The 15,095-nt window shown below is 56.9% G+C and overlaps 1 protein-coding gene across 1 annotated transcript; it reads left to right on the top strand.

The window, feature by feature from the left end:
- The first annotated feature begins 844 nt into the window (after positions 1-844).
- OTUB2 (OTU deubiquitinase, ubiquitin aldehyde binding 2) lies at positions 845-15,065 on the top strand. Its single transcript, XM_079768123.1, has 6 exons — positions 845-1,030; positions 7,323-7,418; positions 7,576-7,694; positions 9,019-9,103; positions 9,622-9,816; positions 10,280-15,065. Exons 1-6 carry the CDS (start codon positions 1,028-1,030, stop codon positions 10,487-10,489), a joined length of 708 nt encoding a protein of 235 aa, XP_079624249.1. The 5' UTR covers positions 845-1,027; the 3' UTR covers positions 10,490-15,065.
- Positions 15,066-15,095: the final 30 nt, after the last annotated feature.

The following is a 15,095-nucleotide window of genomic DNA, read 5'->3' as shown; positions in this document are numbered from 1 at the left end:
TCCATTGGCCCCAGGCTCCCACCTAGTCAACAGATGCACTTGGAAGACACAGGCCTGTGTTTGCCCTGGAGCCTCGCCTGGTGCCCGAGCAGGGGAGTGAGAGTGGGTGGGAACAGCTTATGGCCTGCTCCTGGAAGTATTAATATTGGTAAAAAGGGCACATGCAAGGCACTGCAGCCCCATTCTCCACACACCTCTCCCCCACCTAATGCGCCTCCTCCAGGGGCCAAGGGCGGGTGACTAAATCTTTGAATGAAACATATTTCTTTGTTTGATGTTTTGTAATAATGAGCTTGTTTGCCAGGTGAGTCACCAACCCTGGTTCACGCTCTGTGCCTCATCTATGACCATACAATTCCAGAGGCCCAGAATCAACAATCCTGGAAATTCATTTATTCAACACACATTCATGGGGGCCCGGCAACCTACTGATTCATGAGTTGGAAGGTCGTAAAATACCATTTAGAAGCTACCCAAGGGCAGGCAGTTGCTGTTTTGGACACATGTTCCCTCTGTGCCTGTTCTCTGATCTCAGTAAACTGTTACTTATACGACGTTGTTTATGAATGAATGAGGGCCAGCTAATCTTTCAGAAGACCTCGATTTGCAGTTTTGGTTACAAATGAAGCCTTTACCAATGAAGACCGCTCTTTCCCGATGGTGCTAACTCCTTCCTTACTTAAAAGCTTTCTGTGTCTTTAAAAGGGGGCGGTACCCTGTCAAATGGGCCCTAGCGCATAGGCTGAAGGCGCGTGAAGGTCCGCCCACTTTCTGTGACGTTTTGTGCCCCGGCCTCTGATTGCCCGCCTCAGACGTCAATCGCGGGGCGTGTGTCTTGCTGGGACACAGTGTAGGTCTGGCCTCTGGTTTGCGGAGCGGTCGGGTGTATTCGCCTCCACTCTCCCCCAAGCCCTCGAGGCCCCTGCCGCCCGAACCAACGGCGTAGCCAGCCAGTGGCTCCGCGGCGCCCTCCCGCACCGGATCGCTCCTCGCTGGGGCGGGACCTGGCCCGACAGCTTCGGTCACTATGGTCAGTGGTCGTGGGGGGAGGCGGGGAAGGGGGCGCGGGGAGTGGGCACGGTGGCGCATGTGCACTCGCGGGACGGGAGTCGGGCGCGAGGCTCAGGTCCCAGCGCGGACCCGTGGCGTTCGGACCCCGGGAATACTGAGTCGGGACGGGTGCTGGGGGCCCCCCCGTCCTTCCTCGGAAGGCCCTGCAGGGCCCGGGACACACCCCGCCGCCCCCCACGGACGCACAGCGAAGGGGACCCAGCCTGGCCCCCATGCCCCCGCCCGGGCGCGTTAGTCTCAGGTGTCCCGGAGGGCGCCGTCCTGCCAGCGCAAGGTAGTGCCCTCACGGGAACCAGGTCAGGGGGCGGCTCCGGGGCAGCCTCTTTGTTAAGTAACCCCCCAGTCGGCTGCTCAGCCATCAGAGACACCCCTCCCAAGGCCCACGAGTGGACCTGGGGGTGCGCGGTGGCCGGGTCACTGAGCGTCCCGTCTGCCCCGCGAAGGTGTTTGGAGTCAGGACTCACATGGAGAGGCTGCCTCAGGTTGTGAGGCACACGACGTAGGAGTTAGGGCAAAGCTAAGACCCGAGGAACCCCTGGTTCAGGGTCCTGTCTGAGCAGAAAGGGCCCCAAAGACCCTCTGAGCTGAGACCAGCCTGGGGCTTGAGCAGGTGGGGAAACGAGCCTGGGACGTGGGTGAGCCTGGGACTTGAACCCGAGCCTCGGGACTCGCAGTCCAGTGCTCTTGTGTTACATCAGTGCACCTTCCCGGGTTGGGGGAGGGGTCAGGCCTCCGCAGGGTGCTGCGTGTGCTGCCTGCCTGAACCCTTCCCTGTGAGTCCCCTGGCCCGGGGGCCTGGGGAGTGTAAAGGTGGGCGGCCCTTGGAGTCACAGAACCTGAGGTCAGAGCTCACCTCCACCCCTTGAGAAGCCGGGAGGCTCTGGCTGGTCCATTCCCCTCCCTAGCACCATTGTGCTCATCTGTAAAATGGGCTGCTGTGAGGACCACATGAGGGGGTACGGCTTTTCCTGTGATCACTGAGTCCTGGCAATAGGTGTGCACAGGTGCCTGGTTCTTTTTGCTCGGTCTCCTCCCCCCCCCCCCCCCCATGTCTGGGCATGGAAATGGGTCACTCCTGCCGGATGCTGCTGGACAGGGTCATGGGTCAAAGCCTGGTCATGGCCTGGCACGTTCTGGGTGTGGCGTGGGCAGCCAGGTCACCCGAGCCCTAGCTGTCCTGGACAAACCAGCTCGCTGCTGAGGTGTGGCTGAGGTCTCCGGGGCATCAGGAAGCGCCAGCTTCCTGCTTCGGCCCAGTGCCCCAGGGCTGACTGGCTCTGCTGCGCCGGGGAAGGGGCCCGGGTGTCTTTGCATCACCCACTAGGGAGTAGCCTGAGACGGGGTAATAATGGGTTTAGCCAACCTGGAGCTGGGGGCTGGCGTGCCTTCTGGTCGCCACTGGGCAGCTGAGAAAACAGCAGGGACAGTGGGGTCTGGGGCCTCAACTTCCGCCCTTTGTACTGTACCGTGAGACCTCTGACCCCGACGCTCTGCCTGCCCTGGACTCGCGAGACTGGAAGGTAGAGGGCAGGTGGGGTCAAGAGCATCACACCTTCACCCGGTCACCATCACTGCGAGGCTTGGGTGCCTCCAAGAGGGAGGAAGTGATGAAGCCACTAAGTAGGACATCTCCAAGGCACCCACGCCTCCCTAATAATGTGTGTGAGGGCGGGGGGAGGAGACACAGGCTGCATGGGTCTGTTCTCTTCTATTCACTCAGCATTTATTGAGCACCTGCTGTTTGCCAGGCACCGTGGTGGACCCTGGGCTGCGTGGTGAGTGGTGGTGAGTGCGTGCGTGGTGGGCAGAGGAGAATGTCTTTGGAAAATGCAGCGTCTTCTCTCCTTTCCCGTTTCAAAGGCAAGGAAGAGTCCCAGCTAGAAGATACAGGACCCAGGGGCAGACCAGGGCCAGGATGAGGACCAGGCCCGGGGCTGCCACTGGTGGGGCTGGGGGTGGGGAGGGTCCCATGCTCACTCGAAGGGCATTTAACGTTGGGTGAATGCTTGGGTGTCAGTAGTGAACAGAAAACCCCAGGGCCCTTCTGTGACTTTGTTCTTTTATTTGTCAAACAAGATTCGAGTCCTGCTGGGCACTGGTGGGAAAGACCAGGGCCTGCCCTCTCTCGGTGCCTGTTGGTGAAGGCATAGCCGGACACAAGCAATTCCGGGGCTCCTGGTCCTGGCCTGAGGTCTGCCCAGGGCTTGGGGGCACCGCGGGAAGCCAGCACCCTCGGAGGGAGGGCGAGTGCTGGCGGGGCTGCACCAGGAGGGCTTGGCAACTGGGTGTTGAAGGATGTGCCTTCAGGAGGGATCCTGGGAGAAGTACATCCCAGGCAGGATGGCACCGCATGCTCAGAGGCCTGGAAATACGGTTACGAATGTGAGGCCAGATCTCCAGGAAGAGGTCAGAGCGGGGTATTCTAGGGAAGGATAGTGGTCCGTGGGGGTGCAGGGAGCTGGGGGGAGAGCTGAGTCTAGAAATCTAGGTGGGGCCCGGCCGGCATGGCTCAGTGGTTGAGCATCAACCTATGAACCAGAGGTCATGGTTTGACACCCGGTCAGGGCACATGCCTGGGATGCGGGCTTAATCCCCAGTGTGGGGCGTGCAGGAGGCAGCTGATTAATGATTCATTTTCTCTCTCTCTCTCTCTCTCTCTCTCTCTCTCTCTCTCTCTCTCCCTTTTTGAAATCAATAAAAATATATTTTTAAAAAGAAAAGAAAAGTAGGTGGGGTCAGAACACGTTGTGCCATGGGGTTGGGTTTTATTCCAATGGGAAGAACCATAACATATTTTTGACCAGTGAGAGACGGTTGACTTTGACAGTGCAGTGGGCACGGGGCTGGAGGTAGCCAGGCTGGAGTCTGAGACTGGCTCATCCACTCAGTATGCAGTTTGGGGGCATTTCTGGGTGCCAGGCACTGGGGATCTAGTCCCGACAGGCAGAGTCCTTGCCCTTATGGAGTTGCCATCCTAGTGGAGGGCGACAGACAGTGTGCAAGTAAAAGAGTGAACCTGGGTGTCAGAGGATGCCCTGAAGAAATGAAACTGGGTGGGCAGGGAAGTCCTCTCCGAGGAGGTGACGTCACCGAGTCACGTGAGGAGGCAGCAGGAACAGCAGGTGTGGGTGCTCTGAGGTAGGAACGTGTGTGTCTTGTTGGAGGAACACCCTGAGTGTCACTGTGGCTGGGGCTCAGGCAGAGGGAGGAGAGCAAGGCCAGATGGGGGAGGACTGGGAGCTGTCCTCTCAGTCTTCTCCTGAGGGAGGGGAGCCATTGGGGGGGGGGGGTTGAGGAAGGGCTGCCTTCGCCTGGTTTACGTGTTGAGCAGCCTGCCCTGGGTGCTGTGTCGGATCGTCGGGATGGGGGCAGGGCTGGAAGCCAGGAGTCCATTAGGGATCCTGTTGCAGCCTCTTGGGGCTGGGGGAGATGGTGGCAGCTCAGGTTAGACCCAGGAGCGGGGTTGATGGGGGAGGAGGAGAGGTGAAGAGGACTCCTGGGTCTTTGGTGGGAGCTCTGCTGGCTGGAGGGGCCTTTTGGGGAGCTGGGGACCCCTGAGAGGGGAGGCCGAGGTGGAGTGAGAGCAGGTAGGGGCACAGTAATTTGGGGATGCTGGTCAGACATGCCAGTGGCTGATGGCTGCTTGAGGCCAGATCTCCAGGAAGAGGTCAAGTTCTGAGGATATTGTACAAGTTCAGGCATCAAATAAAAGGGGGGCCAGTCTCTAGTTCAGGGTCTCTGCAAGGCCAGCCAATAACTGTGACCCAAGACATATGGGGGCCCAAGCACAGGGTCTTCCCTATTTTCTGAGCTAAACAACAGAGAAGGGGCATTTGGATGGTGGGCTGAGTCATAGCCCCCCAAAGGTGCCCACATCCTAATCCCAGAACCCCTGAACAGGGTACCTCACACGGCAACAAGGACTCTGCAGGTGTGATGAAGTTGAGACTCTTGAGAAGGGGAGATACCCTGAATAACCAGGGGGGCCCATGTGTAATCACAAGGGTCCTTATAAGGGGGAAGGCAGGCGGGTCAGAGTGAGGAGGAGCCGGAGGATGGAAGGAAGGGATCATGAGCAAGGAGTGCCGGCAGCCTCTAGAAATGGAAACACGTAAGGAAATGGGGTCTCCCTGGAGCCTCCAGGAAGCACAGGTAATGATAAGTCCGTGCTGTTTCAGTTCCTGAGTCTGTGCTAATTTGTGAGACAGCAATAGGAAACTCATTCGGGGCTCTAGGCCTTTCCTAAGTCTTTGGCCTCCAAGCATTTTTGATTACTCACCTGAGTAAAAATGTTTTGATCATTCCACATCCTATCTAATAAAGAGGGAATATGCTAATTGACTGACACGCCCTCACAAGATGGCAGCGCCCAGTCCCCTCAGCCCCGCCTCATCCAGCCAGAGTCCCCCAGTCCCCTCTGCCCCGCCTCATCCAGCCAGAGTCTCCCAGTCCCCTCAGCCCTGCAGGGGAAGGCAGTTGGGGGCTATCGGGCCAGCAGGGGAGGGCAGTTGGAGGCCTGCAGGGGAGCGATTAGGGAGCTATCAGGCTGGCAGGCAGAGTGGTTAGGGGGCAATCAGGCAGGCAGGCGAGTTAGGAGCCAGCAGTCCTGGGATTAGGCCTAAACCGGCAGTCAGACATCCCCAGAGGGATCCCAGATTGGAGAGGGTGCAGGCTGGGCTGAGGGACACCCCACCACCACCCCCATGCATGAAGTTCATGCACCGGGCCTCTAGTATTTGTATATTACACATCGCTCCTAAAGTAGACATTTAAAAGGGATTTCCTTACAGCCTCTGAGCCAGCCCACTCTGGAGACCTACCCAGGCAGGCAAAGCCAGGGTTGAGCCCCTGGGAGCCTCTGGAAGTGATGGTACCTTCTAGGAGGGAGGTTGGCCAGGTTCTGGGCCTGCCCTGCTGCTGGGAGAGCCTGGAGGCTCTGGCCTCTAGGAGTCAGGAACTGGAGGCTGTGGCCACGCCATGAGTTGTGGCTTCGGGCGGCTGGGCCTGGTTAACAAGGCTGACTCAGCCCAGGGTGGCCCTGCAGAGTGGCCTCAGAGGGAGGCTGGGCTGGCCGCAGGGGCCCAGGGTGGACCCATGAGGCCCACCAGCACCTCAGACCTGGCTGGAGGGTGCTCACAGATGCACTGACGGGTATGTTGACGGGGGTCCGCAGGGCGGCAGGAGGTACAGGTGGAGGTGTGAGCCTGAGGCCTGGCTTGGACACTTGATGGGTAGGGGCATCCACGCCCCCCCCCCCCCCCCCCCCCCGAAATGCTTCTGAGTCGTAGCACTTCTCTGTCCTGGATGCTGGGTACAGGAACCGGGGCTGAGAGGCCGCCCCAGAAAGGCTTGTGTGGGTGGGAGCACTCTGTCAAAAACGATGGCAATAAATTAACAGAAAACTGGCTTTTCATTTACAAAACTCCCCATTAACGCCGACCTCTCAGCTGAGAACTGTTCCATAAGAACTGTCTCCTTGGGTTGTGCGCAGGTACCAGGGCCACAGACTTTAAACCTAACTGCCAGTGGCTTTCACACCAAATTCCCCTACGTTATTTCTGTGCTGAAATCAGAGCTGTTCCCGGGGCACGTTGGAGGCAGGGGTGCAGCTCCACTCACCGGAGCCCTGAGTCTGGCAGGAAAAGCGGAAGGCAGAGACATGGCCTGAGGGGAGTGGTCGTTAGGACAGAGTCTCCTGCACTCTCCCTGGCTCTGAGCTTCCCGCTGCCATCACCTGCTCCCTGCCAGGGGACTTCTCAGCCATCCTGAGGCCCCAGGCCCAGCCTCTGGGTGAGGAGGTTTCTCTCCGGGTTGGAATTGACCTGGACTCCCAGCTGGGCTGCAACATGAGCTCTCACCAGTAGGTGGTGCATCCGCGCATGCTACCACCTCTGCATTTCTAGCTCTGCTTGGTGCAGGCTGGGTGTTCGGTGACTAGAAGAAGGAATGGATGAGTGAGTGAGGTGGGAAGGACAGAGGAGGCACGGGAACACCGTGCTCCAGCAGGAAGGTTCACTAGGCTCGGGGCATTATGTTCTAGAAGATGAATCAGTCCGGCGGGTACCAGATGGTGCCTTCCATGGTGGCCGACCTGACTCCCTGTCCAGGGAACAGGGCATGCAGGACGCTGGTAACGGCTCACACAGTGGCAGTCACTGTGTCAGGCAACTAGCAGTTCAGAGGCTTTGAACTTGGTGAGGGCCCATCTGTTGCTTCTGAAATGGCCCCAGCTTTGCTTCTTGTGCTTTCAGAGTGAAACATCTTTCCACCTAATATCAGAAAAATGTGACATTCTCTCAATTCTCCGGGATCATCCTGAAAACAGGATTTACCAGAGGAAAATCCAGGTGAGGACCCTGGATTAGAAGGATGAGGTTGGGAGACTGTGAAGGGCGGGCAGTCGGAGGGGCGGGAGAGGTGTTCCTGGTAGAGGGCGGGCTGGCCCGACAGCACGTGACAGCGGGGTGTTGCTGCAGGTGTCCACATTGCCCTGTCTCCCCACAGGAACTCAGCAAACGGTTCTCGGCCATCCGCAAGACCAAGGGGGATGGGAACTGCTTCTACCGGGCTCTGGGCTATTCCTACCTGGAGTCGCTGCTGGGGAAGAGCAGAGAGGTCCTCAAGTGAGTGGGGCGGGGTGGGCTCCTGCTACGTCGGTGCTGAATTTCCTTGAGGGTTTTTCCTTGGCACGGCCCACGTAACCAGGGAGTGAGCTGGAGGGCTGCCTGGCAGCGGCTTTGATGTCCGGGGATGCCCAGCTGCCTGCCACGTTGGAGGTGGGGGCAGCCAAGTGACCGGGATGGAGCCAGGACCTAACAGTCACAGAGCACTCGGGGCTGACCTGTGGACCCCGGTGTCCGAACCCCTTGGCCAGGCAGCTTTCTCCACGGCGGCACTGCAGGCATGGCGGCGGGACCGCTGTGCCGTGGGGCTGGCCTCTGTCCTGTGCTCTGTGGGATGTTTAGTAGCATCCCTCGCCTCCACCCACTACAGGTGGGGAGCACCCTCCTCAAGTCAGGACAACCAAAAATGTCTCCACACATTGCCGGGATCTCCTGGGGCGGGGGTGGGGGGGGGGGGGGGAGACACCCTGGTTGAGAACTGCTAGGTTAAGGCCATCATCTCCTCTCCAAGGGGATAGAAATTAAGCCACCTGGTCCTCATTTTGAATGAGTCACTCATTGCATTTTTCTGAATGACAGTGTGTTTCTACCCTATGTACACAACCAACAGAGAACCTTAAGAGCATAGAATAGTAAAATGATGAGTTTTGAATATTATCTTTGTTTTTAGCATAATTTAATTGTAAGTGTACATAAGTTGATTTTTAAATAATGGCTGTGTTTAACATCTGGCTGGCAAAATTCTTAAAAATTTAACAATTAGCTCTTGAGAATGGGTACAAACCGTCGCTAGCACACTACAGAGAAGTGTCCCGGCTGAGGGGACAGTGGGGACTCAGAGGTGAGAGGCACGTGGGGAATGGCTGTGGGGCGGGAGGGAGGCTGTGGGACTGGGTTAGAGATGAGGTTGGTGAGCTAGGCCAGACACAGGTGCTGAGGGGGAAGGCCGTGGAGGTCACTCGGAGGTCCCTGTGGAGAAGTGACCAGAAGCAAGGCAAGGCTAGGCACGGCCCAGGCCAGAGATGGGGATGAACCCTGGGGACAGAGGAGGGACGGAGCCAAGAGGCCTTTGTCTGGGAGCAGGTGGTGATTACCTCACCTTCCTCATCCGAGAAATGGGTATAATACCCACCTCCTTGGATTGTACAGTGAGGACAGAACCAGTCAGTGTGTGGTCCACAAGGCAGTGCTCTGAGAGGCAGCGACGTCCTTCACCTGTTAGGGACACACCTTCTCGTATTGGGGACAGCTGGTGAGAGGGGATGACAGCTACAGTGATAGCAGCATTCCCTATTTCCCTGTAAGCATCCACCTACCCCTTTAGGTTCAAAGAGCGTGTACTGCAGACCCCAAATGACCTTCTGACTGCCGGCTTTGAGGAGCACAAGTTCCGAAACTTCTTCAATGCTGTGAGTTAACCTGCGGCGACGGCTGGGCCTTCCAGGGGGCCGAGCAGACAGGATGGACTCCGGCCCGCCCCTTCCCAGCCCACGGCTCGGTGGTTGTGCTTCATTGCTCCTCCCAGCTGGGAAGGACTGAGGGGTGCTTCCTGCTGGTGGGGATGTGGGGTGACAGGAAGCTCAGAGCCCTGCCCTCCTTCTGGGAGGAGGCACCTCGTTAGTGTAGCTTTCAGCAGGGAACTCCCCCTCAATCTCTTCCCCCCAGTTCCTCTCCACCCCACTCCCCTGACCCCATTCCTGAAGCGGGGGCTCCCAGTTCTGAATCTCTAAGTAACAATCCCAGCGAGTGATGGAGGGACACCCCACTGCTGTGCGCTAGACCTGACTCCGGGCTGAGTCACTCGTTACTTAGCTTTGGTGCGATCTTGACTTGAGGATTTAAAAGTGGACGTGCGGTGGCAGGCGTCCCGAGGGCGGAGGGCGGCGGCGCGGGTCTGGCCGTGCCGCGCTGACCCCCGCGGGCCCAGTTTTACAGTGTGGTGGAGCTGGTGGAGAAGGACGGCTCGGTGGCCAGCCTGCTGAAGGTGTTCAACGACCAGAGCGCCTCCGACAGAATCGTGCAGTTCTTGCGCCTGCTCACCTCCGCCTTCATCAGGAACCGCGCAGACTTCTTCCGGCACTTCATCGACGAGGAGATGGACATCAAGGACTTCTGCACTCATGTAGGTCCTCCGGGTCTCGGGCTTTGGGGGCGCTGCCCCCAGCCCTGGGCTCTGTTCTCCACCCTCTCTCCTGAGCACCTGAGTACCAGCCTCCTAGCCAGGAGCATCCTCCTGATTAGCCAGCCAGCAGCATCCTCCGTGAACTGCCTGAACTGTGTGGCTCTGGGCCTCAGATTTCCCATCTGAGAAATAGGGCTTCGGACTGGACTGTGGACATAATTAAGCAGTAGCAACCCCAAAGTCACATTTGCCCCAAGATGTGTTTTGTTTATGATGTATAGCATGAACCTGAAAGAGCTCCAACATTTAAACACTGGGCAATTTTCAGAGGAAAATCTGGATTTCCCGGGCCTTACTCCTGCGTGGCCACCACCAGCAGGGGCTCAGTGGCAGGCACTCTGACCCAGGAACACAGAGCCGGGCTTCCTCCCTAAATTGGGGTTTTTCATTTTGGCCTTTGCAGGAAGTGGAGCCCATGGCCATGGAGTGTGACCACATCCAGATCACCGCCCTGTCCCAGGCGCTGAACATCGCCCTGCAGGTGGAGTACGTGGACGAGATGGACACGGCCCTGAACCACCACGTGTTCCCCGAGGCTGCCACGCCTTCCGTTTACCTGCTCTATAAAACTTCCCACTACAACATCCTCTATGCAGCCGATAAACGTGATTAATTTTAGGCCATGAAGTGGAGCCTGTCACCTAACGGGACTGCATTCTGAATGGAACATTACGGCTTTTCAGTTTTTTAAGCGATTTAGACTGTCGTTAGAAAACAGAAAACACAGCCTCTTGGGCAAAGTCACAGGGAATGAGGCTTACCAATATGGGCTGTGGTAACTTGGCAATATTTTTAGTATTTATTTTCATGGAAAGTCAAATGCTTTTTAAGTCGGGGCTAAGAAGCCAGGAGCCCTGGCTCCGCCCCAGTTCCCGGGGCCTTGGGCAGGTCCCCTCCCCGCTCTGGGCCTGGGCCTTCGGCCTTCCTCTGGAGGCGTTCCCGCCAGTGTTCACGTTCCGTTGTAGAACCGCCAGGCCCTCGCTTTCTCTCCACCAGCAGCAGTGCCTCTCTGGTGGGGAGGAAGAGCTCGAGGCCAGCCGACTCCCAGTTCTGTACAAAAGGATCAAGTCCACTCAGCTGTCGGACTGGACTTGGATGGATGGCTTCAGGAAGCGTGGCCACTGAGGCCAATGTGAATGTGAGGCTTCAGTGCCAGCATTCACGATAGGAGTGCTTTCTTACCCCCACTTAAGAAGGAAATGGAGACTTTATGCCAAAGTCTAGAAAGGGGTCTTCAGCATGAAGTGCAAGTTGCAGGCCCCTCTACCTCTCTCAGGGCCGGGCCTGCCTGCCTGGCCCGCCTGCCTGGCCCTTCAGGGTTCTGCCGCCGGCCCCACTTGGACCACCGCTGGAGAAAAATCAGGGTCTGGACCTGGAAGCTGTCTGTTCGTCCCCAACACATCCTGGAAGCAGACTCTAGCTACCCAGCCAGGTGGACACAGGCACACGCAGCCGCGAACTCCAGCCGAGCAGAGCAGACATGTTTTTAAGGTTCTCTCTGTCCCTCCTTCGCTCGGTGTATGGGCTGGCGAGAGGTGAGGTGGGAAAGAACAAGGCAAGCCGAAGGACTTGGCAGTGGGGAGACTTCTGTTTGGAAACTGCCTGGGAGACAAGAGCCCTGGCGGGCAGCCCCCTCATTCTTCTACCTGGACATGCCCCCTAAGAACCTCACCTGCTGCCTCGGGACCTCGAAGAGCCCTGGCTGGCCGGGGCACTGCTAGCAAGTTCTAGTTGTCTTGCTCTGCGGGAGGAAATGGAGAACGCAGGGTGTGGAACTGCCCTACGGGTTACTTCCTTCTTCTCACAGGCTCCATTCTGCAGGGAGTTGTTAGAAACCACTGGTGCTGCAGTGCGTGTCGGCTGGTGTGACGATGCACAATGCACGGGGGCTGGAGCAGACTGCTCCCAGTCCTGGTGCACAAGCGTCACACGTGACTCACGCATCTGCCTTGGCAAAGACAGATGTCAGGTGCTTTCATTCCGGCAGGGACCACATTCCCACCAGCCGCTGGCTGGAATTTGAACCCAAGGGCTAAGTGATCATGTCACTGTCCACAGGAATATAAATCTTACCCTTACCTCTGAATTGGTTCAGTGTCTCACCCGGTTCTGGGTAGGAGTGCTGGGCTGGGAGTGCACTAGACGAGTTGGGGGACGTGTTACATGGTTTGTGAATATCAGCATCCCATGGCCACTCTGCGGGTGTGAGGGGGGTCCTAAGCCCCGGCCAGGCCCTCAAGCACAGCATCAGTAGCCCTGGCCGCCACCTCTCTGCAGTCGTGGCTTGTGTAGCGCCCACAAAAGCAGTTTTCCCTTTGGCAGAGCGGCTGGAGAAATGCCCTGAGACTTGCCCATGGTGTGCTTCTATGCCAGAGCTCATGGGGGAGAGCCTACCGCTTTAGAATCAATGCCCAAGAGAGGCGGGCCAAGTTACTTCCTCTGAGGGAAGCACTGTGGAGAGAAAGGAGTGGCACTTTAAGTATAGACGCTACTCGGCTTAGGATGGGGTTCCGTCCCCAAAAAAAACCATCCTAAGATGAAAATATTTTAAGTCGACAATGCGGTTATCACCTAACCGACCGGGCATCAGAGTTTAGCCGCCCACCTTACATGTGCTCAGCCTCCAGTTGGGCATTTATCTTGAGTTTCATCTCAAGAACTGCCTTCCTCTTCTCACCAGCAGGAGACATAGATGGGTGTTTTGTAGGCATGCTGGGATGAGAAGACAACAGTGCCGGTGACAGTCAACCACAGAGCATCGGTGGTTTGCCCTCGTGCACTCGTGGCTGACCTGGAGCTGCGGCTTGCCGCCGCCGCCCAGCGTCACAATAGGGGTCCTACCACATGGCTAGCCTGGGAAAGATCAACATTCAAAGTGCCGTTTCTACGGAATGCACAGCACACGTCTGCACTGTCATACAGTCAAAAAGTCCTAAGCCGGGGACAGTGTGTGACTTGCTCCGATCCAGCCACCTGGTCTAGAGCGCCCAGCCATGCTAACAGTCACTCTTCCTGGACAGTTCTCCACCCACCCCATGCAGCCATCTCTTTCCAGACCAAAAGCTTTGAGTTTGTCTTTATAATTGTATATTTATTACTTTCTTTCCAAAGGACACTTTGTAAATCAATGGAAATATTTAGCAACAAAAAGAACAGACTATCCTTGCTTTTGACCTAGATCCTATTTTAAGCACAAAGGGGCTCTGGAGACAGCCTGGGTTTGAATCTCAACTGTGTCACTTACTAGCTATGTGACCTTGGCCAAAACACTTCACCTCTCTGAGCCCTAATTCCCACCTTAGTGAGATGGAGACAGGACTACTGAATGAGATTCTAGGGATCTAAGGATGGGGATGTTCTCAACCCACCCTTCCCAAGGGCAGCAGCGGGACACTGCAGGATGGGGGAACACTGTGGCTTCCCAGACCATGGTCTAAGAACCAAACACATTCCCACACTGGGCAGAAATGGGGGTGGGGGTGTGAGCTCTGAGTGGCTGCCCAGGGGCCCTAGGTCCCATGGGATGTGGGCCAGGCCCTACAACTTCCCTGGGCAATTGGTGAAAACATTTCCTAGCATTAAAATGGTTTCCATAACAACTTTTGTCCTGGCTGCTTAGTATTTGGAACTTAAGTGTGTGAGTGGATTTGGTGGTGGTGGGGGCCGCTTGTTCAGTGGAAGATCCAGACACTCAGGAAGTCCTGCCCTTGGGCTGGAGGCATCAATACAAACCACAGGACTCACCAAAGCTTCACCTCATCCGGTCAGAGAACAGACCTGCCTGGGAAGCTGCCTCATCTTTTAAAACCTACTCCCATAACATGTTATACCACCAAAGTCCTATATAATAAAAGGATAATATGCAAACTGTCCCCTTGACCAGGAGTTCGACCAGGAGGCAGGCCTGGCTGGTCAACCTGTGTCCCTCCCACCCCCACCACCACCCGGCCAGATCCACCCCAGTCGGGTGGGCCTGCTGGACCCCACCCGTGCACGCATTTGGGCACCAGGCCTCTAGTAAAAATAATAAAGAATTTGCCATTAGAAGGTATGGGCAGCATGTCAATGGACATTGGTGGATCTGTTTGGCCTGTGACAAGTGCCCGGGCCTCTCATGGCTCAGGTGCTAAGGGACCTTGAACCTCCCTGAATCTCCATGTATCATTTGGAAAATGGAGAGTCCCCTGCTGTCCTGACAGCTGTCACTCAGGCGCTGACCTCACAGACTACAGCTTTTTCCTTCTGCGTTCTCTCCGGTGACCCTGGGGAGATACTCTTTGGCAACACTGCTGTCTTATGTTTAACCTGCTCTGAGCCCACAAGGAAATACTCAGGGTTCCAAACCCAGCTCTGCCACCTGCTGTGTGAGCCTAAGCACGGCTTACCCAGTCTTCTCCGCTACAAGAAGGACATAGGAACGTCTCGGGGACCTGACAAATAATAAAGAAGCTGGCAGTGCCTACCGGTAGTTGGTCCGCACGCGATGACACCGGAGTCTGAGTTCAGACCAACTACCCTGTTGTAGTTATCCCAAGGGGCTGAGGGAATGCTGCTGCCATCCTGCCAACCATGAGGCCGAGGGAAACCCGTTTAGAAGCCCAGACTTAGCTGTACAGCAATCAGCGCTTCTCCTACAACTGCAGCAATATTAGCTCCTCATCCAGACCGACCAGAGAAAGCTGGGGTGGCACCGGGAGGTCGCTGGTTCCCTCGGCACATTTACACACCGCCCGCGGCTGCAGAGGCCATAAGCAGCAGCCTCTGCTCTCGAGGAGCTCAGCAAAGGTGATCTGAGTGGCAAGCACTGTGCAGAGGGTGGGCATGGGTACTCGGGGGCCCACAGCAGGAGCACTTCACTCTCTTGGGGGCTCAGGGACCTACAGACAGGAAGCAGGGCTCAAGGATGGGGAAGGCAATCAGGCCAAGGGAAAAGCGTATGCAAAGGCTCAGGACAAGAGAAGGGACTCATGGAATCATGGGAAGCAAACCAGTTCTGTCACAAAGGGGCTGGAGAGAGAGATGAGGGAGAAATTGGCTAGGGCAGGTCTGAGTGCTCACACACCAGTCAGCATACTAGTCTTGGCTTCCCCACAAGTGGCTCTGATGTTCAGGAAGCCTTGCTTAGGCTCACTGTCCTGGAGCCCGCCCGAGGACGGCAACCTCTTCCTACCCACACCTGGGCTGGCTCAGACAAAACAATAGCTGTGAGCGAAGCGAGT

This window comes from Cnephaeus nilssonii (genome assembly GCF_951640355.1).
Source record: "Cnephaeus nilssonii genome assembly, chromosome: 4".
NCBI classification, from domain to species: Eukaryota; Metazoa; Chordata; class Mammalia; order Chiroptera; family Vespertilionidae; genus Cnephaeus; species Cnephaeus nilssonii.
Note: the sequence above shows the minus strand (reverse complement) of the source record. Positions and strands in the feature narration are given on the sequence as shown.